Genomic DNA, 26,557 nt, shown 5'->3' with positions numbered 1-26,557 from the left:
GTTTTTTCGCTAGACTGCCGAATGTGAATGATAACGCCCTGCCCTTTTTTCCATATAATTCCTTTGTTCTTGTTGGTTAAATCTGTTGTCTTGAGATTCCTAGACATTTGTGGTTTGGAACTTCCTTCAACTTCATTCAGATCTTGAGTTTACTGCTAGATCTATTTCGAATCAGCATGGTTTTCGTCTTGCTTGTGTTGATTTTCAGTTTGTTGTTTGTTGCATAATTCTGCATTTCTGTCAGTGCCCTCTGGAGACATATTTGCGTGAAACTCATTACAACATCGTCTGCGTAAGATAAGTGTGACATGAGTATTGTCCCGAATTGTAGGCGGTGAGTGTTGTTTTGGTCCAACTTCTGCTCTAGGTCACTCATAAACAAATTAAATAAGTGAGGGGCGAAAACACATCAGTGATTCAAACTCCTGTTCGTTAGGATTTTCCTTGAGACCTTTGACCCATGGCCTATTTTGACTCTTACCTGGGTGTTGGTATATAGTTGGGTTATTCCTCTGAGTATGTTTCCTGGGATTTTCCAGTGATTTAGCTTTTTCCATAATCTGTAGCGGTCCATGCAGTCAAAGGCTGCCTTTAGGTCGACGAAGCAGAGATGCAGCTGTTTCCTATCTCGTTTACATTTGTTGGCGATCTGAGATACTGCTAGTATGTTCAAGGTGGTTCCAGTTCCTTTCTTGAATCCGGTTTGATTGACTGGGATCAGGTTCTGCTTCTCCCACCACTCCGTTAAGTCGGCCAGAATCATAGAGGCATAATATTTTGCTTCAACGTAAAGTAGTGGGATGAGTCGATAGTTTGATGGGTTTGTTCTGTCTCCCCACTTGTAAATTCTATTTAATATTGAACCATAAAAGTTTGGAGAAAGAAACATTGCCCAAAATATCTATTTCGTTCAAAAACATTGAAAGATGTGTGCCCCAAAATTTTAATTCTCCCTTAAATATGGCTTGTGGAATACTGTTTAGACCTAAAGCCCCATGCTTCTTCCTCTCTTTATTGTATCTGTGGTGTCTTCAGTTGAGAATTTTTGCAGGGGATTGTATCTTTTTGGTTGTTCTACTGTTACTGAGACTGTCTTGCCTGTTTTGTATTCAGTATTTAATTGATGTTCCAGTATGGTTGTTTGAGGTGTGTCTGAAAGGATTTTCCCTTCAACTCTTTTTACCATGAAGTCAACCCAGTGCTCCTCCTGCACGTTGGAGTTATGCAAAATTTTACTTGACCTGTGCATGTTGTTTATTTGATCCCAGAAGGCCCTCGAGTTTGTTTGCTTCACGTTAAATACTAATTTGGCCCAGTTTGCCTCACATAAGCACTTTTCCTCTTCATAGAGAAGCTTTTTGTACTCCTTTCTCAGCTGGTCTAGGTTTCCCATCCTTGATGGTCTCTGTCTGTGGATTTGTTGCTCCTCACGGCCTTGCACAGTTCTTGTTTTAGTGTTTTCAGTTTATTTGAGGTGTATTTGTAGTCTTTACCTAATTTCTTAACTAAGGGTAATCTAAAGCCCTTGATACCTGACAAGTGAATGACAAGTTGGTTGATGAGCTTGATTAGATCATCAGATCTTTTACCTGTTTAAGGCCAGATATGTGTATGGTATCTAACTTGGGCCATTGCATAGGCAGTTGCGTGCCTCTACTGGCATCTGGCATAGCTATTGTGGTGGCCTCTTAATACTCCCTCCAAATGCACCAATAGTTTTGTCTTCAATATGCTTCTGGTACGTTAGTCTGTTTCATCATCTAATAACGAAAATATCGCCACTTAACTCAATGTTTCAGAAGAAAAACTGTCCTCTTTAATACTTCTTGGATAACGAACAATGTTACCTAAACTTGGGACACTTTTTAGATGGTGGTTTAAAAGAGTAGGACTATAATTTGCCCTTCAGTTTTATCCTTGTGTGTATTGGATTTTATATATGTATATATACTTGTATTTGTATGCGTATATATGTGTGTGTGTGTGTGTATGTGTGTGTGTATGTGTGTGTGTGTGTATATAAGAAAGTGTGTGTGTATGTATATAGGTGTGTATCTATGTATATGTGTGTCTGTATGTGTGTATGTATATGTATATGTTTGTATGTATGTGTGTATATATATATATATCCATCTCCATCTGTGGTGAAGAGTCATTGGATATATATGTATGTATATGTGTATATAGGTATGTGTATGTATATATGGGTATGTGATGTGTATATATGGGTACGTATGTATGGGTATGTCTGTGTGTGTGTGTATATATATATATATATATATATATATATATATATATATCCGTCTGTGGTGTAACTGCGGTGAAGTGACTGGAGATATATATATATATATCTATGTCTATATAAACTATATCTATGTCTATATCCATATCCATATCCAAAGCACAGTCCCCGTGCAGGAAGCCTCCGACCCTTCAGGGCGGCCTCTAGACGGGCACGGAGGGGCCCGTTGAGTCCGAACAACGAAAGCACAAAATAGAGGCCCATGTTGAGAGGAAAGGAATTTATTAAAAAGTGCTGCCGAAGAAATGCTTCCTTATGTCCTACATGTTTCGGGGTCTCCTCGGCCTTGATCACGGACAGGAAGCGGTGGTAAAGTGCTTCCTTGCTGGCAGTTTTGAAGTATTCTAGCACGTGACTGTTAGGTGCTTCCAACTCCCACACTGTACCATGAAGCACAAATAAGTTCGATTTTCACAAAAGACAGTGCTTAATTTAATTGAAATGTTCATTAATTCACGTGGAATCATGGTGCTTCGTACCTTTATATCACGATGGAAATGGTCGCGCACGTGATAATAACTTAGTGTTAATCTTGTCACCTTGAAAAAAGCTTCTCCTCACACACGATTGTTAGGGAAATGTACCCCAGCAAATCCCTTCCAACGCTGACGGCGCTTTTGTTCTAGTGACATCTCCTTCGTAGGTTTTGCCTCAGCGAGTGGGTCATGCTTCCAAATATTTATCCAAAGCACAGTCCCCGTGCAGGAAGCCTCCGACCCTTCAGGGCGCCCTCTTGACGGGCACAGAGGGGCCCGTTGAATATATATATATATATACACAAGTATGTGTGTATATGTATGTATGTATGTGTGTATATGTTTTATTAACAGGATTGATGCTATTCAACACAATCCTTTCTAGTGAAACACTTCCAATTTGGGATTGGGATGGCAAATTTTGTGCTGATCCGACCAGTTGGTGGGGATTAAAACAAGCATTGGCAAAGCCACTAGGTCTTGCCTTTGGGATCTATTTTCTTAGCCAATGTACCCAACTAGGCTGTACAACATCCTGATGCTATGTAGCATAGCTTTTACAAAATAAAACAAAATGCCTACTACACAACTGGTCGTATATTGAAGGCATTCACAAAAAGCATGCCTGTGCCTACAAAATGACGCAAGCCTCTGTTTTTCTCTTTGTTTGGCAACTTGAGTTGGATCAGTATACAAAAAAAACGTAGTACAGGTGAGGGGAAGCAACACGGAGGGGAAGGGGGTCCCACCTATCACAGGGGGTATGGAAGCAAAAGCGGGGTGGGAGGGCCAACGCAAAACAGGAACACAGGCTGGAGGGAAAGGAACACAGTCACATGGGTGGGGGTAAGGAATATAGAGGGCATGGGTGTGGTGGGGTGAAGGAACAATGAGGGGCAGGTGGGAGTACGCAAACAGAGGAATGTGGGGTGAACAAATGGACGAGAAAGTGAAAAATTAAGCGGATAGTAGAGAACAAGCAACGTGGGGTGGTAAGTGAATGGGGGCTTCATGGAGAAGGGCAGAGGAGTCAACCAAGGGCAGCAAAAGAGAAGACATTTGAGCGAGTGAAGCTGTGAGGGGAGTAGTACATGAGGGACCCCAGCTAACTAACACAGTTTGAGCTAGAAAATATGCTTTCTCCAAAGGGGCCAGAGTCCCTGACTAGCCTCTGCATTGTTATCCTTTTCTCTCGCGGACAGGCAGCCATGCTTCCATCTTACGGGCCTCCAAACTCAGGAAAACCACATTTTCTCTGACAGTTCGACCAGGCTGTGCATGCTCTGACTTGCTCCGTTGCTAGCCTCCTGAGTTCGGCTCGAACGGTTGCTTGACTCGCTAGACATGATCTGAAATTTTCATAATATGGGCATATCGGGGGAATGTTAATTTCAATAAATAATCCGTTGTGACTTGGAGGAACGCAATCCGATGGCAAATGTATTTTGAATTTTATGTGAACTTTAGTAGGACTCTGAAAAGGTGCATTTCTTGTTAAAAGGGAAAACTCAAATGCTGCACACTGGCTTTTCCTCGGTGGACTGCAACATGGGAGGCTGCTTTCAGGGCTGGATGAAGTGCTAGGATCTAGCCCTTAAGGCGATTTAGCTAGTACATGAGGGACACAGCTGGACGCATTTACTGTTGTAGCGTGGTAAAACAAAAAGAAACAAGTGCGCCTCGAAAGTAAAATCGACCTTTGTAATATGACCCAGAACAGATGGCACCTGTACGCCACTGCTCCCTTCCAACAGCTGTAGGCCTTGGGAGGAAACGTTGACTGGGAAAGGTGGAAAATTTACCCGCCTTTGGCCAATTGTGTGCTTTCATTTTTGAAAGCCACACCCAATGGCCAATAAAATGTGTGCAAAAAAAAGCCACACACATGAGTTTGCTGAAAAGCTGGAGTGATTGCAAGAGGTCATGTCCTAGTGCAGCGCAAGCGCGCTGCTCTAGGCTCGACAGCAAGTCCCGGCTACCCGGGCTTCCTAGGACACGGGAACAGACTCGTTCCACGTGTCTCACAAAGAAAGAATCAGCCTGCTACAGAGCCTTACGATACCATAAAGGAATGCCGTGGAGGACCTATTTTATCCCTACCACATATTACAGGATCTTACTAATGTGGTGGATCGCTACCATAAGATTAAAAATACACCAGGTCGTTGCACCCGAAACTTACGGACCTCAGACGTGAACCTATACACCCTGTCCTGAGCAAAGCCGGGTTGGAATTATCACCGGCTTTGCGACCTTCAACGATACCCATCATATCCGAAAGCCCTGAGGAGTCGCGGAAATCACATTCTGTTTGCGACGAAACACGCGTAGGCTGGTGCACGAAGAACCAATAAACGAGTTCTTCATTCTGAACAAACTGTATTTTCTATTTTCTTGGCAATTGTATTAAGAATGCACTGTGATCATATAGTATACAAATTTGTGTTTTGACTTATATTGTAGTGTGCATAGGGCATGTTCCGTTTGTCATTTTGTAGGTTGTTTTGCAACTCACACATTGAGGGGTTATAGGGCTTATCCCCTCGCCCTCTATTGCACCATCGCCTAAATACTGATCCATAACACCTTTTTGTGAAAATAGCCAGCTGAGCGCCTAGTATTTCCCCTGAATTTTCAAAAAACCCTTTCCTTGGTTACTATTCATTTTAACTCCCGTAGGAATGTTTGCTTTCCGCTACAGATAAGAAAAGCTGACTAGAATTGCACCAAATGTGGCATGACATTAGAACATTATTCAGCAAAGTGCCTTTGCTTGGTGTAAAACCGCTCCGTAATATTTTTTGGGGAAAGTATCTTTTTGAAAAAGTTGATGGGCTTGAAATAGATAAAAAAAAGTTACATAATAACTGTCATGTTAATCTGCGAACTCAAGTTTGTGAACCATCCGTGTAGCGAAAATTGGAAAAATAAAGGAATATGAGATTTTCCTTTCACCCTTAACATTCAGAGCTTTTCCCCCATCGTCCATATGAGGTCCACACACCCAAATCCAGGTCTGAGGCCCAAAGACACTTAAAGCCTGGCCACAACAGAGAAAAATCTGTTGCGCCGACCATTAATTCATACTGGTCTCGTCCAGAGTCTTGGCAAAAAAATGAAGGAGCCGCAAGAGGACAGGGGAACTATTCCACCAAACCCCTGGCCTAGGTGGAGGTGGCCTAAAAGGGACTCGCAGTATGTCAATTCTGTTTTCTGAAAAAGGAGATGGCTCATAGACCCAGATGTTAGTTTTGTGGGCTGCAGCCTCGTTCAGAGGTTTACAAACCTTGCTTCAGCCTGATCCTTCCTTGGCAACCCTGATGGGTTAGACAACCCAGGAATCTGTTTGAAATCCTAGGGAAGGTCCATCCAGGGCCAAAAGTCTCTATAGAGAAACTCTAAATGACCTCCCCCTGCCCCAACCAGCACCAAATGAAATTAATAAAACTGACAAAATGTAATGGACCATCCTTTGCTTGGCCAGTCAAAGTATGTGTGGAGGGCAGTTGTCAGCCCAGGTCGGTGGGGAAAAAGTCCTGCCCCTATGCCAGACCTTGCGGAAAAACCCTACTGTGCATGGCCAAAGCACATGCACAGTCGGGTTTGGTTGCCAACAGCGTGTTCAGCAAATGACCCGACCGTATGCCATACCCTGCAGGCAAACCCCTCTTTGTGCACGGATTAAGACCATGCACTGCTGGGGCTGCAAAACTGTAGAGAATAATTCCAGACGTTGGATTCCGTATATTGTCAAAAAAGCTAGAAATTCATTGAACAAAGATACAGTTAAAATGCAGTTATCGTTGAGATTGGTTATAACACCTTAACACGTGTTTTATTTAACAAAAACACGGAGATCTGCTTAAAGACCCACAGTAAAAGTACATTTGTGTTTACAAAACATAAAAAACATACATACTCAGCAATCTGTAACTCCACAACAGACATGAAATCTGTAACTCTCATACCAAATGCACTGCTCATGCCCTCACCCTAGATGTGACAGCTAAATATACAAATGTCGTAAACCTTACAGTTTTGGTTACATATCATACTATCATTGACCGTATGAACAAGGCCACTGTGAATGTAGTACTTATTGGGTTGCCTATGTGTTATTTAATGAGGTTGTGGTCTTATTTATAGAAATGTTGTGAAGTCGTAAGTTCATTCGGACCGTATTTCTACACTTTATCTGTTATATGTTTATCTGTAGCTTCATTATATTAAGAAACCCCTCCTATTCCCCCCCTCCCCCCCCCCCCCCACCCCACAACTTTAAAAGGATGTTGAGATCATTCTTGGTATATTTAAATATTGGGCTAATTTATTAAGGGGCCCAAACAAATGCTGACTTGCTAATAGGTTTGGCAATGTATGATGAATCTGCAGAAGATTTAGCAGATGCTTGAAGGGATTAGTCTTCTATTGGTATTTTAATTGTATGCCTATTCATCATGGGGAGTGGGTCAATACAATTTTGAAATGCCTATAACACTATTTGGTGAATCTGCATCGAATATGCCAGGCAGTTAGCAAGTTGCATTGATTGCTGCTATTTCAGATTTTATGTAAATGTAGCAAAGGTAAGAATCAAAAGTGGTTTAGATTTACTAATAACGATGACACTGTTGGATGGATCTGCACAATTTTAGGCAGTCCTAGCTTGTTTAGGCTCCACTTTATATTTTTAAGCTTGTGTAGATCCATCGAGTGGAGGCAGTGAAAAAGGAGAGAGGCACAAAAGTGTTCATTTGCTAACATTAGCACTGTGTGACGAATCTGCACAAAAAGTACCCGAAGTTTGGAAGACGTTTTAGTATGTCACGTTTTGTTCTTGGGAAGGAAGTTAAGGGTAAAGGAGGGGCAACACATCTTTCATTTGCTCATAATTTTAGACCTGTGTGATAAACCATCAGTGGTGGTAGGCAATTGCCAAGTTGCATCCAGTGCAGGAATGCAAGGTTTCAATCCGATCCAATAGGGAGGGATAAACGAAAGGAGAGGCGCATCAAAACATTTGTAATTTACTAGTAAACTTTGGCACCACGCGATGGATCTATACAAAATTTGAAAGAGATTTAGTATATTTGGGGCCTCATGTCTGGGGATTAGCGCCCGACTCCATAGGTTTACTGTCTTACTGCAGAATTTCATTGTTGGCGGTTGTAGTGTTAACTTGCCGGTCAATACAACTGTGTTCCGACATGCTCAAGGAGCCTGTCGACCAGTCGGCTGCTTATCATAATCCCTTACGGTCGGCATTTACGCCACCGGCATTATGATGCAAACACAAGGAGATGATGTACGGAGCGCTGAAACTTTTCAGACACTCACCCCCAGTCACAGATCTGGGTTGAATCTATCATCATTCTTTAGCTCACTTTGCCACCCCAGTTCCGACACAGCTATATGGAAATCAGTCTTGACCCTGTGCCTCATGGGAATAGTCAAGACCGAACTGCCAAGTCATGACTTCCCTGGACCGGAAACGAGCATCCTGGGACCGTTTTCAGGGTAATGCCCTCATCAGCCAGGCTGATGAGGCAAAGTGAGCACGGGACCCACATCTGGGCATACCCTGCTGGCAAGGCGAACTAAGCAAACACAAGGAGATGATGGATAGAGGGCTGATGTCAGTTTCTGAAGGCCTTTCCTTGGTGTTTTCGACATGCAAAGGCTGCCGTAAAGCTACTTTAGGGGCACCTAGCAGGGCCCGCATCCCTCCGTGGCCTACAGTTGTTGGCCTGGGGGGCACCTATGGTTCCCCCCAGTAAATCCCTGCACCTTGTGGCAGGCACCATGAGGTACCTGCCACACTGTGCGGTGCAGGGATTTACAACAACTCCCATTTATTTATTGGATCTTGTGCGGCGAGCGGTTTCTGCCTGCCGCACAAGCTCCCATAGAGAAATGGGAGTTTGGTACCTCACCATGTGCGGTCGCATTCTAATCCGGTGTTCGGATCCACCGACCTTACCGAGACGTGTCAGTTGGAGGCAATGCCGACCAACATCATAATAGGGACCTTTGTCTACTGAGGTGGGTAAAAAGAGTTTGTTAGCTGATGGATTTGGCACTGCTTGATGATTCCGCATAAAACTTGGTAGACACTTCACTTTCTGTTGGTTATGTCAGATTTTTAGCAGATCCACAGGGGAGGAGGGCAGAGAGGGGGCAATAAAAGTTTAATTTACTAATAACTTTGCTGCTGGTTGATGAATCTGCATTAATTCTGTCAACTAGAAAATTAAACCCAGTGCAAGACAAATACTCGCACACATAAAATACATTGGTATAGAGTATAAACCAAGTGTAATGACTTTGGTTATTCAAAATTATAAATGGCTTTTTTTACATAGTTTGTCTGATGTAACATGAAAATGTAATATGTTTTCTTGATACAGGAGTCCCCTCAAGACAGTGCAATTACAAGAGATATCAATCGAACGTTCCCAGCTCATGATTATTTCAAAGATACAGGAGGAGATGGTCAAGATTCCTTATACAAAATATGCAAGGTATAGCATTGCTACTGTAATTGATTTGCACATACGCGATACAAAAGGAAACCACATTTTTTAAAATGCATTTATACTAATGGCTTTTAAATTTCATTTGTTAATGCATGTATTTACCCATAGAAATGTTTTAATCATGACTGTGTCTCTCTTCCTTGACTAAGTTCTCTTCTGTGAGCGTGACCCACCCCCAAAATCAGGAATAGTTAGGCAATGTTTATATGTATTACGGAGTGGTGGTAGCCACTGTGTAGATATAGTTTGGGTTGCCAGAGATAGGAATTCCTCAGATTTTTGCTTGCTTATAACTTAGCCCCGTTTCATGACTCGCCACTAAACTTGCAGATCTATTTCTTTTTCTACATTGGCGGATAATGCAAAGTTTCGAGGCAGGGCCGGACTGGCCATAGCAGGCACCAGTAGTTTTCTTAGTGGGCTGCTAAGGTGGGGGCTGGTTTTAGACCCCTTGGGATCACGTTTTTGCATTATCGACCTCCAGCAAAAAAAACGTCACAAAGCTTTCCACCAGCCCCCATCCGGGGCTGGCCAGGCTCTAAGCCAGGGCTGGTTTCGATTCCCTGTCGGCCCTGTTTCAAGGTGACTTGTTAAGGAAATGCAGATGAAAAATTAGGGGGGCAAAACAGATTTGGGCATCAGTGCATATTGTGTCAACATGGAGGGAACTTAAAGGGCAATTTTTAACGGGGTCCAGTGCATGCGCCCATGAACTATAGCAACAAAAAGAAATACACTGTTCCCCAGAAGGGAGTACTATACGGAGTAAACAAGCGGAGAAAGCAGCGAGGGGGGAATCCCCCTTTCGGAATTGTGCATATTCCCATAGACTTTGTACTTACGCTTAATGGCCAAACTCTCAGTCGGATTTACATAAAACTTGTCAGGATTATACATTTTAGTGTGCAGATGATCTATTTTGATACTACAGGTAGGCAGGGTAAGTATTTTATACATTGAAAGGTATTTAAACTTAGTAGTATCTGTTGCGGTAGTTTCACAAACTTTTGTCAATGTACTGAGGTACATAGCAACAAGGCATTATGTGATTGGCTAATTACTGCTTTTTCTAAAACTTAAAGGTACCCTTGTTGTTTTAAGTACACTTTGCTTATATTCTGGGTTAGGACCTTAGATACAGGTATGCATTAGGTTTTATATTTTTGCCCTACATATTACCACTTTATTAAAGTGGAAATAGGTAGGGAAATGTATTTATATTTTTTATATATTTTTTGCAGAGTTTACAGAGTACCATGGTAGTACTTAGCAAGTACCATGTTCTGTAAAAAATGAACTTTAAAAAAAATTAAGTAGTGCTGTAATTTGTAGGTATTGCCACAACACTATATTTGTGAAATGTAGTGTGGTAAAGTGTATGTGTAATTTTTTTTAACATTTTAAATAAATGTTACAAGTACTATATATATATTCACTGAAAAAACCATAGGTTTCACACCAGTTATAGTTAGTTGGAAATTTTACTGACATAAAACCATTGAAATTCCCACGTTATAGCTAGTTGGACTCACTATAACTTGCGCGCCTGCAATGCACTGCTGATGACGTCACATATTACATCACTCATGACATGGTCAGTGACATCACTCATGACATCACTCATGACACCATCCAGTGAATGTGTGTCTCTCTGAAAAATAAATGTGTTTTATATATGTATATGTAAAGGTCGATGGACAAATAAATGTTTAAATAAGTGTGTAAATGGATGTTTATTTTTAATAAAATATTGATTGGTTAACTGGCTTATAAAGTGTATCTTAGTGAATACATATATTAGCGAGTAATTTTTAAATATTTAAATATATGTATCAGTGTTTCACTTTGTGTATAAGTGGCTGCATGGGTTGGTGACCGACTCACTGTATGTGTTTTGAAGACAGCGTATGTGCAGGACTGTATGGGTGGATGAGTGTGTATATGTGTGTTAGTGAGTGACTGCCTGCCTCACTAGTTTCTTTATGAGTAACTACATATGTTTTAATCTAGTATATGTGAGTATTGATGTATATAAGTGAGTATATGTGAGAGTGAGATATTGAAAGAGTTCCGGTTTAAATAAGTATGTGTTTCTATAAGTGATTGTTTGAGAGAGTAAGTATGTGTAAGTTTCCTTAGAAGTAATGTGCTAGTGTGTGTATAGCTGCATATGCAAATAAATGGATGTTCAATAGTTTATTTGCATGTGTGAGTATGTGTGTGAGTAACTTTTGGATGACTGTCGGTGTGTAACAGGATGTATATGTGTATCACTACATATGATGAGTGAGTATATGTATGAGTGACTATATAGAACTGTTGCTGAATGAGAGGATGTGTATATAGATGGTGGAATTACTGAATTGGTTGTTGTAACTGGTATGGGTATCTCCATTTTTTTGAAAATGTTTCTATTTTTGAATATGTGTTTCAAGGGTTACATTACACTGAAAGGAGGTCTGTCAGTCTGTCACAAGGATGGTGTCGTCAGTGATGTCATGAGTGATGTCACTGACCATGTCATGAGTGATGTAATATGTGACGTCATCAGCCGTGCATTGCAGGCGCGCAAGTTATATTGAGTCCAACTAACTAGAACGTGGAAATTTCAATGGTTTTATGTCAGTAAAATTTCCAGCTAACTATAACTGGTGTGAAACCTATGGTTTTTTCAGTGAATTTAATAGGTTTTTTAAATTCTAATTCCTAACTATAACTGGTGTGAAACCTATGGTTTTTTCAGTGAATTCCATAGGTTTTTTAATAGCAAATTTCTATAGCTATGAAATGTAATATTTTTTATAATGAATCCTATATTGTATATTTATGTAATACTATTTTTTTTTATGTATATTGTTCATGGTTTTTTTTTTTGTCCTGGAGCGCTCCCGGTGCGCGTCTTGGTGAGCGCACCGCTAAGCGCAGTGTTGCGGCGCACCCCAGGGCGCGTACCGGTGAGCGTCCCGTTAGCGCTTTTGCTGCGAACGAAAACATCATCGTGACGTATCGCGTAGCCGCGTCCGAGTGATACGCACGGCATAAACGCACCCGGAAGCACTCGAGCGCATACGATCACGCAACGTAAGCATCCGACGCGCTTACTCGACGCGCCCCCGGTCGCGCCCCGGGACGTGCCCGGGGGCGCGTAGCGTTAGCGCGTCGGGTCATGTGACCTAAAAATAACACTTTTTATTGGTTCAGGACAGTTTTGGTTTCCAAAGGATGAAAGCCCTGGTCATGTGACCTGAAAATAACACTTTTCATTAGTTCAGGACAGTTCTTTTTTTCCTAATGATGAAAGCCCCCACCTTTTTTCCTCATTCTCACTTTGTACTTTGAGTGAAGAAGATCTGTTGAAAGACCTCTCTGTACCTTTTTGGACTGAAAAATGGCTTCAGCAGCAGCAGGAGCATCTCACCCACCACCACCACCACCACCACCACCACCACCACCACCAAGAGGACCACCACAACACCACAGTGGTGGAGATGATGAAGAGGAGGAGGAGGAGGAGGAGGAGGAGGGGAGGAGGACATTCCTGCCAGAAGATAATACCCCATATAGGCCAAAGCAGCACATTATATGGGAGTTTTTTTCCATCCCAAGGGGCCTCAAAAAAGTGAATGCGCCAAGGGTTACTTGCCTAAAACTTTCAAGGGGGAACCCTAACAAGAAATACTCATTTGGCAATAACACCATGATTCGCCACATGCAGCGCAGGCATCCTAACATCTATGCTGCGGCAGAGGTCCTAGAACTGGCCAGAAACCCTCCCCAATCTTCACCCAGCACCTCCAAAAGAAAGCAACCCACTCCATCGGGACCAGAGGCGAGGAAGATGGTCCCAAACATACAACCCCAGTTTGGGGAATACAAAATCAGTTGTATTTTTTGTGGTAAAACCATCACCTATGGTAAGCAAAGCCTAAAGCTCATCAACCGTGCTGGTGACAACCACAATTGCCCCAAAAAAACATAATTTTTTCCAGATTTTTTTTTTGCTCCAGTTGAGCCGTTTACAATTCCCTGTTTTTTGTTTCTCCCCATAAAAATAACAAAAAAAATATAAAATTGTTCATAAAAGCCCAAAAAAGTACAAAATGTTCAAAAAAGCATTAAAAAAATATAAAACAACAAAAAGAAGAAAAAAAACAGTTCTTTTTAGAACTACCTCCAATTTATAAAAAAAGGCTACATTTTTTTTGAACTGTCTTTCTTTTTTCCCCTTGGTACGCTCCCCGGTGCGCGTACCGGGCGCTCCCCCCGCGCAAATCGAAATAAAAAATTATTTTTTTTTGCCCCGCGGGGCCCTTTTATGGCCCCCACATCAAACCTAGAGGGTCAGGGGGGGTCTACTCTGCCCCCCTTTGGTCATTTCCCCCTTTGTTTTTGCCACCTCTTGTGTCTCGTTCCTACCGAGACACAAGATGGCGGCCGCACCGGACTGTTTGGAATGTTGACAGACACCCGAGAGCCAATCAGCTTTCCGCGTGCGAACTCGCGTAGCGACTGGTTCGCGCCCCGGTGCGCGTACCGGGGCGCGCTTATAGATATATATTTTTTTGAACGTAAATTACTCAAAATCCACTGGAGCACATATCTTGAGACATAGCAAAGGCACATCGGGCTACCAGTCCCTACAATTTTCCCAAGTTTGGTGGAAATCCATTCAGCCGTTCGGGCTAAAAGTGAGTTCGACCGCCCTATGGAAATTAACATGGGGAAAACATGTTTTGGGACCCCCTTTTATCTCGGCCCCCGCTTGACGAATCCCCCCCAGACTTTCAGGGAAGGAGCGGAGCGCCGTGAGGCAATTTTGAGGAAAATTTCAGGCAGTTTTGTCAACCGGCGCCAAAGTTATTCCCAATAGAATGTTGAGTGATGTCACTGACCATGTCATGAGTGATGTAATATGTGACGTCATCAGCAGTGCATTGCAGGCGCGCAAGTTATAGTGAGTCCAACTAACTATAACGTGGGAATTTCAATGGTTTTATGTCAGTAAAATTTCCAGCTAACTATAACTGGTGTGAAACCTATGGTTTTTTCAGTGAATTTAATAGGTTTTTGTAAATGCAAATTCCTAACTGTAACTGGTGTGAAACCTATGGTTTTTTCAGTGAATATATATATATATATATATATATATATATATATATATATATATATATATATATATATATATATATATATATATATATAGTATTAATTGGTAATACGGAGCGAAAATTAGTTTCTATATATTTTTTTTTAATTATCACAGCGTATGAATGAATGAATGATTACGCATTTATATAGCGCATGGCTACTCGGAGGCATCCCAGCGCATTAAGTACCTAGTCATTACTCCGGCTCAGGGAAACAACGTTTTTAAGGAGTTTCCTGAACGTAAGATGGTTTGATTGAAGTCAGATGCCATCAGGGAGTTGGTTCCAGAATTTTGCAGCGTGTAGGGAGAAACGACGGCCACCCATGCGTGTCCTTTTAATCCTAGGGACTGACAGAAGTTTCTTGTGGTTCGATCTGAGGGTCCGGGGAATATAATGGAGTTGAAACTTGGATTGGATCAAGGCAGGTCCGGAGTCTGAGATGGACTTATGGACAGTACACATAGCCTTAAACCAAATCCTGTGCTGCACTGGAAGCCAGTGCAACTGGCGTAATGCAGATTTGGCCGAACTCTGTTTAGGCACATCCATTAGCAATCGTGCAGCACAGTTTTGTACTATCTGCAAGACTTTAATAGTTCCCTAAGGGGCGCCTAGGTATACTACATTCTAGCAGTCAAGTCGCAACAAAATGAGTGACTGGACCAACAGACGCCTGGCTTCAAAAGGGAGAAGATTTAAGATCTTTCTTAGCAGTCTAATCAGACCATAGCAAGTTGCTGCACCTTACGCGCTTGTACCAGAAAATTAAGGTTGGGATCTAACCAGACACCCAGGCTCTTAATTTGCTTCTTGGGGGACGGGGGTAACCCAAGGCAGCTAGGCCACCAAGGATCAAGATTGTTGGGGGCCATGTGACCCAACATCATTATTTCCCTGATACCCCCACATCACTCAACCTCTGAATCATTATCGAGTGATTAACCGTGTCGAAGGCCGCGCTGAGGTCTAATAAAATAATAGCAGGGCAGCTTCCAGAATCCACTATTTTCCTCGCTTCTTCGACTAAGGCAATAAGGGCCGTCTCAGTGCCTTGGTTACATCTGAAACCCGTCAGGGTGGGATGTAAGGCATTATTATTTTCCAGAAAAGTGGATAATAGGGAATTGACATGCTTTTCGGCCAGTTTACCTATACCAGGTAACAGAGAGATGGGACAATAGTTTGCCCAATCCTCCGGATCTAAGATTGGTTTCTTTAAGAGTGCCTTCACTCTTGCCTGTTTCCAGGGAGGTGGTATCAGCCCAGTTGCGAGGGAGAAGTTAATTACATCCCGTAACACTGGGGAGACAGTCTCAGAGACCATCTTAAGGGTGGTGGGAGGAGCAGCATCGGCCGGGGATCCAGACATAAGGTTCCCCAATAGTCGCTGGAGAGTGGATAAGTCAAGGGGAACGAATTCCTCCAGTCTAATCATCCCATCAGGGGGGGCACGGAGTACTGTAGGCTCCGCCTGCTGAAACCGCGAGTAGATGTTGGAAACTTTAGAAGCAAAAAAAATTGCTAGCTCATCGTAACGATTCTGTGCATTAGATGGTTCAATGAGAAGGCCCGAAGGAGTAACCAGAGATTTAAACATTTTAAAAATTTCCCTAGGTGAATTGGAGGCAGAGGCAATCTTATCTTGGTAATAGCTGGATTGTGTCGGTTTTATTTTATTTTTATAGATCCGAAGAGCTGATCTATAATTCCTTTTACTGACTTCTGAGAAGTCCTTCCTCCATTTCCTTTCCAACTGTTTACAGGACTGCTTGAGTGTTTTTAATTCCGGAGTGTACCCCGCTTCTTTATTGGCACCAATGCGGTTACACAGTTCTGTTTTCGGCAGCATAAGGTCCAACGAGGACTCCAGCCAATTATTAAAGGATGTGTTTGCCGTTATAGGATTCGCGCTAAGAGCCCGAACAGACAGACTAAGAATCGCGACCCATTCCTCCACTGGTAACTTAGACCAGACGCGGCTCAATTTTTTTGTATTTATAACAGGAGGTGCCTGGTCGGGGGGGGGGGAACCAGGAAAAGGATAAAAGGGTATGATCTGACCAAGGAACTACAGTGGATTCCATCAAGCTGATGTTGTCAAGATTAGTGAAGAAATGGTCAAGCAGATGACCTGCTCTGTGGGTGGGGCAAGTGACGATTTGTTTCAGGTGAAGCACATCTAAGCCTGCCAAAAGATTTTGAGAGGCGGGAGTGTCAGGTTCATCAAGGTGGAAGTTAAAATCCCCTAGAATAGAAAAATTGGAAGTGATGCTTGCATGGTTTATAACTATGTTAGGAAGATCGTTACAAAAGTTAGCGTGAGCTCCTGGGGAGCGATATAAAAGAATCCCTGATAAGGTACATGTGGGAGACAAACTGATAGAAAACATGACACTCTCACAATCAGAGGTAGTGCAGCCCGTTGTTCTACAGCCATAGGTATTTTTATAAATGATTGCGATTCCCCCCACTCTGACCCTTATCTCGGTCTTGTCTCATGATGGCATATTTTGGGGGTAGGGCCCGGACAACATCGGGATCAGACGAAACATTCGTCCAAGTTTCCGTTAAGAAGAGCACATCGGGGCATCTTTCTTCTAGTAGCATGCATAGTTCATTCGTATGTTTGGGGAGGGAGCGGCAGTTAAGTAATGCTAGGGAATATACCAGTGAGTGTCATGGGGAGTTCATAGGAAGAAAGGTAAGTTTTGCAACGGGGACAGGAACTTTGTCCCTTATCGTGTGATGTGATATTCGAGCATCTAGTGCTTTCCTTTCCCCTAAGTGCCAAAAGCTGTTCCTTTTTGTACCTCAATTTCCCCGAAGGGTATTGTACAGGGGCTCTGGCCCCTGGGCTTGTCCTGGGGCGGACGGGCGCAGACGAGCTCTCCTTTGGCGCTCCTTCGGTGCGGTGACGGCGCGTCCGCTGTTCGAGTCTGCTGCGCGGCGGCATAACCGTCTTATTTTATACTAACGCAGATCGCGTCCCAAACACTAGCCCGCTACCCTGCATCCCTCTCAAGATGGCCGCTCCATACTCCGGCAGCCTCCGGGGGTGTGTGAACGCTCAGCACCTACTCGGCCGAGTGAGGGTGGATGTGGCGTATCACTGTACTTTGTAGGAAGTAGTGCAGTACTTTTTTTTAATTATAATGAAAAATACGCTGTACCATACTATATTTCACAATACTGTACACAATACTGCACTCTACAACACTGCACTCTAGCCCATGCCACTCGAGTCTACTCCAGTCTACAACTCTCTACTCCACTTTACAACACTGGTTTCCTCCGCTCTACCAAACTCTACTCCATTCTGTGCTATTGAACTGTACAACACTTTAGTCCACTCATTTACAATGTACTATGCTGTACCCAACTCCCTCTATGCCACTCCACCACAATTTACTCCACTTTTTTCTATAACACACTACTCCACTCCTGTACGCCACTCAACCACAGTGTCCCACTTCACTCTATGCCACTCCACTCTATAAAACTTTACTCCAGACTGTGCTCTACCAGTACACTGTGCTCCACGGCACTGTACTGTATTGCACTTTACTCCACTGTATGCCACTTTACTCCACTGTATCTGCTCCACTCAAATCCACTGTGCGATATTTAACTCCACTGTACGACACTCCACTCCTCCAGTCTACTCCGTACAGTTCCACACTACAACGAAACTGTACTACACGCGATGCCCCTACACTCCACTGTGCAGCACTCTATGTGAAACTGTATGAGACTCTACTGTAAGACACACTATGCAACTCCCTCTACTCAACTCTGACACACTACTCCACTGTACTCCTCTACTCCACTTAATACCACTCCACTATACATCACTCCACTCTATTCCATTCTACGCCACTCCCTTCTACGACACTCCCTTCTACGCCACTCCCTTCTACGCCACTCCCTTCTACGCCACTCCATTCTACGCCACTCCATTCTACGCCACTCTTCTACATTCTACTCTACTCCCGTGTACGCCACTTCATTCTACCCAACGCCACTACACTACTCCAGTATATGCCACTTCATTCTACCCAACTCCGCTCCACTGTACTCTGCTCTGACACTGTACTCCACTCAGTGACACCCTATGCCTCTTCACTCTTCCAAAATATACTCCTTTCTATAGCATTCCACTGTATCCAAGTTTGCGTCACACTATTTTACTCGGTGCCACTGTCCGACCCTCTATTCATTTTTTTATTAGTTGGTTTTATAGAGCGCCTGAATCACCCCGGGAGGGGTATCTCTCCGCTTTGGTCGGAGCTGCTGGCGGGCTAATGAAGAATGTTAAAACAGGGAGGATTTAAGAAGTTTCACGAAGTTCAGATAGTCAGGACATTGACTCGGGTGTGTGGGAAGCTGGTTCCAGTACAGGGAGGCGAGGTAGGAAAAGGATTTCCCACCCAGTCTTGCTTTCCTAACCCTTTGGACTTGGAGAAGTGATTTGTTGCCCAACCTAAGAGTCCTAGAGGGGGCATAAGGCTTGAGCTTCCTTGAAATTTAGGGAGGGCCTTTTTTATGCTGGGCTTTATAGACTGTGCAGCAGACCTTGCAGACCTTGAATTTGACATGCTTGCGAATTGGAAGCCAGTGAAGTTTGTGGAGCAGGGGAAGGGAAGAGGTTTTGAATAGGGAATTTGTGAGGAGTCACGCTGCAGTATTCTGAACCACCTGTAATCTACTGAGGGATGACTCGTACGCAGAGACCAGGAGAGCATTGCAGTAATCGAGACTGCTCATAACCATGGTCTGCATGAGAGTTTTTCGGATATAGTCAGGCAGGAGAGGAAAGACTCGTCGTAGCAAGCCCAACACATACAAGCAAGTGCAGTGTGGGCAGCATGCTTTTTTAATGTTAAGGCACGGTCTAGACGAATGCCCAAGTTTTTGACTAGGGCTTTGGGGTTAGGAGGAGAGCCAAGAGCTGCTGGACACCAATCTGGGGACCAAAGAAGAGGGGCATCTCCAAAAAGCAATCTCCGTTTTTCCTGCGTTAAGTTGGAAAAAAATTACTTTTCATCCTGTCTGCTTCAGAAAAGGTGGACAAAGCCGACGAGGAGGATTTGTCAAAGGAAAAGAGAAGCTGGGTGTCCTCAGCATAAGAAATGGGCAGGAAGCCACATGACCTGAGAAGGTTGGTCAAGGGGGCAATGTAGATGTTGGACAATGTAGGGCTCAAACAAGCTGAGCGACACCCTTGGTCAGTTCTCTCGTCTTAGACCAAAAAGGTCCCAGATTGACGGTCTGAGTGCGGGAGGACAGGAAGCTAGTCATCCACTGAAGGGCAGGCCCTTTAAGTCCAATCTCTTCTAGTCTCATAAGCAAAATATGGTGTGACAGTGTTGAACGCTGCAGAGAGGTCCAACAGCACAAGAATGGTGGAGTGGCCACTGTCTAAGGTCATTCTGATGTTTTCCATGACCTCCAGTATGGCCAACTCTGTACTGTAATCGGGCCTAAAACAAGGCTTCACTCTACAACTCTGTGAAACTTCCTCTATACCACTCCTCACCACTTTATCGCACTTTACTCTGACACACTACTCCACTCTACTACTCTAGTCTACAATTCTCCAGACTACTCGACTCCATGAGACTGTATGCCACTCTACTCTGCCAGGCTACTCTACTGGATGCTACTCGACTGTATAACACTCTAATCCACTTTGTGGCATTCCTCTGTGCTCCACTCTACAACACTTTGAAAAACTCTACGTCCCATCCGCTCTGACACTCTCCTCTACTCTACGTCAGTCCACTGAAGGACACACCACTCTACTGTACGAGTTTCTCCACTACTCTACTGTACACTTTACTCCATTGTACTTCTCTCAATGATACTACATTGTACAACACTATTACTCTGTATGCCATTATAAAACACTATTCAACACCCCACTACACTCCACTGGACGACAATGCTGTACTGTACGCCACTCCACTGTACAACACCCCACGACACTCTAAGATACTCTGCTCCATTACATAACACACCATGCCACTCTGCTGTAGAGCACTTTACTGCACGCTACACCACTGCACGCTACTCCACTGCACTCTACTCCATCCTATTCTACTCTGCTGCGCTACACTCCTGACACTAGACTGTACAACGCTGTCCTCCACTATACTCTACTACACACAGCTGAAATACACTCGACGGTATGATTTAAAACACATTTTTATTAATAAATAAGACATTTAAAGTCAATGTAAAAAAACAAAGGTTAAGGACAGGTTCTAGTTAGTAAAACCCTATGTTCTTTTCTGTGCATACTGCTGCCATATGGTGCCAAGGAAGAGTAGGAGGCCTGAGACATCTTCGGTGAAGGGGCGGGAGAACCCCTGCAGCAGCCAAGTGCTTCTTGTGACGAATTAGTAGACACGTTCTCATAGGAGGATGCTGACCCGAAGTCAGAGGCTGAGACTAAAGGCACCCTGCCACTTTAACACCCATTACTGAGAACCACAGTGAGTAGCTCTATCACCCTTCTTCGGAGGCACCAGCCTCGATCTCCTGTGCCTCATCTGATGGTTCCGGGCCACCGCTGCCTTATGACCAGGGTCGGTACCAAACTATCGAACCGGACAAGACGCCCTCGAAAATTTGTGCCAAAGCCCCCTTTGAAGCTTCGCCCATCGACGTTGACTGCCTCTTCCGGGCTGGGCACTCTGAGTTGAAATCTTCAAAGCCAAAATCCACCCTGCTGCATTCTAGGCACTGACCTTCTTTAGCTGCAAGCAGGCCTTCATCAGAGGAAAGCAACCAGTCCATCCTGCAACACTTTCAGAAGCGACTTGACGCCATGCAGCAGAGTATTCACATACAACTGGGCATGGTCCGGATTATCGCTAAGCCTGTCGAGCCGCGCACGGACTCCTACCCTCACAAGGGGTAGACTTACTTTTGAGGAGGCCCTCTACCCTCCCCTTTAGAGCAGACACCTAACATACCTTGGCCCCACGACAGAGGCACCTTTCCATGAATGCCTGGTTCTTTTGTGCCTCCTTGTCTTCCTCCTCCTTTTCCCCCTCCTTCTCCTCCTCCGTCCCCTCCTACTCCTACCTCCCCTTTGTGGCCTCTGAATCCCGTACACATTTCTAATGGGAATCTTTCATTCAAGCGATGGGGCAGCCTTGGATTGCCCTATGACCCATATGACCCTCCATATGATCCCCTGGCTCCTGACCCTTGGGATGACTACTAGCTAGATCACCCCCCAGCAGTCCCAGACCCAGATTTGTACCCAGCCAAACCATCTCCCCCTGTTGACACAACCTCATACCATGAGGTACTACACAGGGCAGCAACTTTTCATAAGGTTGATCTGCACGTTCAACCTGAGGAGAATGGTTTCCTTTTGGAAACCCTCTCCTTCACTCAGAGGTCGGCCCAATACCTATCCATGTTGAAAAACATGCTAAAACCTGCCAGGACATCTTCAAGGATTCCATGAAAGCCAGATTCCTCTCACCCCAGTTGATAAGAAGTTTAAAGCTTCTAACTCAGGTACCCTCCTACATCACTGGTCAAATACCCCCTGATTCGCTTGTGGTTCACACAGCCAGGAGAGCTAACTTGCAGGATATAGGGGATGTGCCAGTACCGTGGTGCATTCAAAGCAGCTGCAACACCAGAGAATTCCACTTCCCACAGCAGACAAAAGCAGTAAACTCCTTCACAGGGATTCTACAGGGGAGGGTATTGGGGATAGTGACAAACGGGCAGCTCCCAAAGGAGCTACTGCTCCAAAACAGTGATGCTCTCCTTCTCCCCCCTCCACCTGTCGGGGCAGACTAGAGGTGTTTCCGCCCCTATGAAGGCCACTACCTCAGACTGCTGGGTTCCAGACATAACACTGGAGGGGTATTGTTTATAACTTGCCCACACATCACCCAACATTCCTCCACGCACACCCAAGTTATCCTCAGAACACCGTCTGCTCTAACCTTGCAGAACTTGCCAAAAGGGTCCGTAGAGCCAGTGCCGCCATTACATCGCAGCAGAGGGGTGTACTCTGTACTGCCTTATTGCCAAAAATGTGGCTTTCTCAGTCCTATATCTCCGGCCCCTCAATAGGTTCAATCTGTCGCAGCATTTACACATGCTCAGTCTTCAGGATGTCATCCCTCTTTTACGGCAAAGCAGCTCCCTGAATGCCCTCGACTTTCAGGACACCTGCTTCCATATTCCCATCCACCCCACCCATTAAAGATTTCGATTGTTTGTGGTGCGTGGACATTCGGGGTCACAACTTCTCCCAGAGACTTCTCCAAAAGTCTAGCTGTGGTAGCTGCTCACCTCAGGCTGGTTGGCAGCCATGTGTTACTTTACCTTACCTTGAAGACTGGCTGATCAAGAGCGTTTCGCAACAGCAATGTCTGGCGCACATGCAAACAACCATAGACCTTCTTAACCACTTGGCTGCTAAGGTACAATTGCTCTGGTGCTGTAATTTCCATTGAAATCAATGGAAAGTCCATGACGAGTTACCCTTGTCATTAGCGGCGAAGAGGTTAACAAGCTGGGCTTAACATTAAATATAGTAAAATCTTACCTTCAGCCCCTTCAGGTACAACTGTTCCTCTGGCTGCCTTAGACTCAACAGTGGCAAAGGCTTACCCAAGACTGGTCAAGGTCAACGCTTTTCAAAGTCTGCTATCTCTGTTTCGGCCGGATCATCATGTAATGGTCTGAACAGTAATATGTTTGTTAGGCTTGATGGCTTTCTGCATTACAATAGTGTCACATGCAAGGTTACACGTGCATCCCTTCAACGGTGCCTAGTAGCACATTGATTTTAGGTGGAGGTTCTTTGGGAGGATATAATGTTTATTTGGAGCCATACACATTGCTCTTTCCAGTGGTGGAATGCCAAAAACCCGTTACAGGGATGACCCTTTCTTTCCCAGTTTTGCAATTTTCACCCCGAGTGGGCTTGGGTATGCTCGGACATGAGTCCCAGGCTCTCCACATCACTGGAGTCAAGCTATCCAGGCTGAAGAAGGCTGATAGCCAGAAACCGGTCCTTGGATGCTTGATTCCGGTCTAGGAAAGACATGGCTTGGTTGTTCGGGCTGGACTGTTCCCATGAGGCACAGGGTCAAGGCTGATTTGCATATAGCCAGTGTCTGACCTAGGGTGGTGTGGAGTGCAAAACAACGATGGATTTAGGCCCAGATCTTTGTACTTGGGTGAATGTAAGACATTGTTCTGCATTCTGTCCATCAACTGTGTCTTTTGCAATCTGCTGGAGACCATCACCATGGACTCCTCGCTCACCAGATGGGGAGCGCATCTGCTATCCTCACAATCCAGGGCTTGTGAACACCTGCACACCACCCACCTAGAATTGCTGGCTATTTAATTTCCTCCACGTTCATTCCTTCCACTCATTCCCAACAAGGTCATTTTAGTCTGCACGGACAACACGGCTATGTTTTACTTACAAAAGCAAGGTGCATGCATTTGCCCCAGCTGTCTGCTTTAGCCCAGAGCATCTGGAGGTGGGCAATACATCACCAGGTGCAGTTGGTCATAAAGTACATCCATGTCTGACCAAAGACTTGGTCGACCTGCTCAGTAGGATGTATCAACAAGTCCATGAGGGAGATTCACACACCCAGACCCTATTCATTTACTTCTGGCATTGGGGGTTTCCCCACATAGACCTGTTTGCCACCGCCAAAAATGCCAAATGTCTAAACTTCCTTGGACAATGCACTATGGATGAACTGGTCAGGGTTATTTGCCTATGCTTTTCCACCTCACTTGCTCCTATCGTTTGTAGTTCGCAAGCTTAGGCAGATGCTCCTTACCATCATCCTATTAGCCAAACCTGGGCGTGCCAGCCTTGTACTCCACTTTGCTGGAACTCTCCCTGGTTCTTCACAAGAGGCTTCCCTACAGGCCAGGCCATCCCACTCCAACCCACAGAACTCTCCAGTACCCCAATCCTAAGCAGCTTAATCTTGTGTTCTGGTTCCTGAGGTCGTAGAGTTTAGTTATCCCAAACAATTGGAATAATGTAAGTCCATTCTTCGCGAAGCATGTAGACCAACCACCATGGCCTGTTACATGGCCAAATGGAAGCGTTTTGTGCATGTTTGCTATCCAAAACATATCAATCCTCTCATACCGTCCGTACAAGACATTGTCTATTACCTCCTTCACCAGCTAGGACTTGCCTGCACCTCTATTCAGTTACATTTGACTGTTGTGGCTGCTTACTTACAAAATAGGCAGCACACTTACCTCTTCAGGGTACCAGTTATTAAGGACTTTATGGAGGGGCTTAAGCGGGTTAGCCCACGCCGGATGTCTCCTGCTCTGGTGTGGAATCACAACATCGTCCTAACTAGGTTCCTGGCCCCTCCTTTTGAGAGCCTTTAATCTTGCCCGCTACATTTTCATGTATGGAAGGTAGCCTTGTAGCCGTTACTTCCCTTAGGCGAGTCAGCGAGATGCATTCACCTCCAGAAAAGGTAGTCCTCAGAATCAACCCAAAGTTTTTTCTTAAGGTAGTTTCCACTTTTCATCACAATCACACCATTGATTGCCAATTTTCTTTCCACACCCAGAGTCTGTAGCGGAACTCACCTGACATACTTAAGATGTCAAAAGAGCGTTAATGTAATCTGTGGAGAGAACAAAACCCTTTCATAACCACTCTTCATGTCCTACTCGGAGCCACACCAGGGGCATGCCATTTCCAAAGCAGTAATTGTTCGTTGGCTTGTCAAGTGTATTGAAACTTGTTATACTAAAGCTAAAAGTCCCTACATGTCTATCCAAGACCCCATTCCACTCACAAAAAGGGGCTTCTATGGCTTTTTTGGGACTATACCACTTACTTTCATCTTGCTGCTACTTGGTCCACTCTTCACACTCTACTAAACTTTGCTGTGTGAACATCCTGGCTAGACAACATGCTTGAGTTGGCCAGGCTGTCTTACACACACTGTTTCAACCTTGTGCAACATCCTCAGGATAAACCACTGCATTTTGGGGAGGACTGCTTAACAGGTTATGCACAGCATCTCTATATATAGCTACACAAAACAAACAGAAAATGTTACTTACCCTGTATACATCTGTTCATGGCATGTAGTACTGTAGATTAACATGTGCCCATCCTCCTACCCGGCCAGCTAAGGTTTGTTGCAAATACTCTTACCTTTAATTATTTACTTCACATAGTCATCTCTTGTTTATCTATGTGCTTCATCTACATCTTCGCTCTCTGTGGGGTCGTGGGAGGGGGAACAATCTAATTGTAGGTGGAGTAACCAAACCTTGTGATTCAAAAAGACTTCTTCGAACAAAAACAAGTTTCACACGTCCAAGCCCAACACTACATCTAGTGTTGGGCTTGGACGTGTGAAACTTGTTTTTGTTTGGCTTGTGAATCTACAGCATTACATTCCATGAACAGGTGCATACAGGGTAAGTAACATTTTCCTTATTCTTTCCATACAAACCCAACCTAAACCCTACAAACATAAGAAAGTCTAAAGTTATAGTTTTAAGTTTACATTTTATAATTTAAACATGACCTTCAATTTACTATGTTGTGCACCTCCATACACAGTGTTGTCACCTCACTTGCCACACTACATTAACTATCTTGCCACCCTACCATGCACTATGTTCTCAGGAATGATGTCATTTGAGATATTATAAGCGTTATTAATGCTATGATTTCACATGCTATAAGTCATATGTAATGCAAGGGGACAACCAGGCATGGATAAAGTGCGAGCTATAGTTATTGTGATGTGGCGAGTGAGGTGACAACACTCTGTGATGTGCATGTTGCAGACAGGAGCAGCCTTGATTTCACGTCCAGGTCCCTGGTGCTCTGGTAAGTCGGTGGATTGACTACAGAGAATGTAGGTCAGGCAGAAAAACCCTGCGTTCATTCTGGTGTATCTCTTCAGGTGGGACATGGTGTGCATTTGCTTCAAAAGGGACTTCCCCAAGAATGATGATTGCTGTGTTACGTGATTGCTGGTTGGAGTTACTCTGAAGATTTGCCATCTGCTGCTAGCTGACTGATCCTGGGAAGAT

General features: G+C 44.2%; 1 protein-coding gene across 1 annotated transcript in view; it reads left to right on the top strand.

Moving 5' to 3' along the window:
• The window catches only part of RABGAP1 (RAB GTPase activating protein 1), a 967,778-nt gene that overhangs the window by 478,948 nt on the left and 462,273 nt on the right, over positions 1 to 26,557 (top strand). The window contains exon 15 of the mRNA XM_086921082.1: positions 9,186 to 9,299. Within this exon, the coding sequence (XP_086777208.1) occupies positions 9,186 to 9,299 (114 nt within the window). The remainder of the gene's footprint in view (positions 1 to 9,185; positions 9,300 to 26,557) is intronic.

Source organism: Lissotriton vulgaris, chromosome 5, assembly GCF_964263255.1.
Source record: "Lissotriton vulgaris chromosome 5, aLisVul1.2, whole genome shotgun sequence".
Taxonomy (NCBI): domain Eukaryota; kingdom Metazoa; phylum Chordata; class Amphibia; order Caudata; family Salamandridae; genus Lissotriton; species Lissotriton vulgaris.
This window is presented reverse-complemented; position numbering and strand designations above follow the sequence as displayed.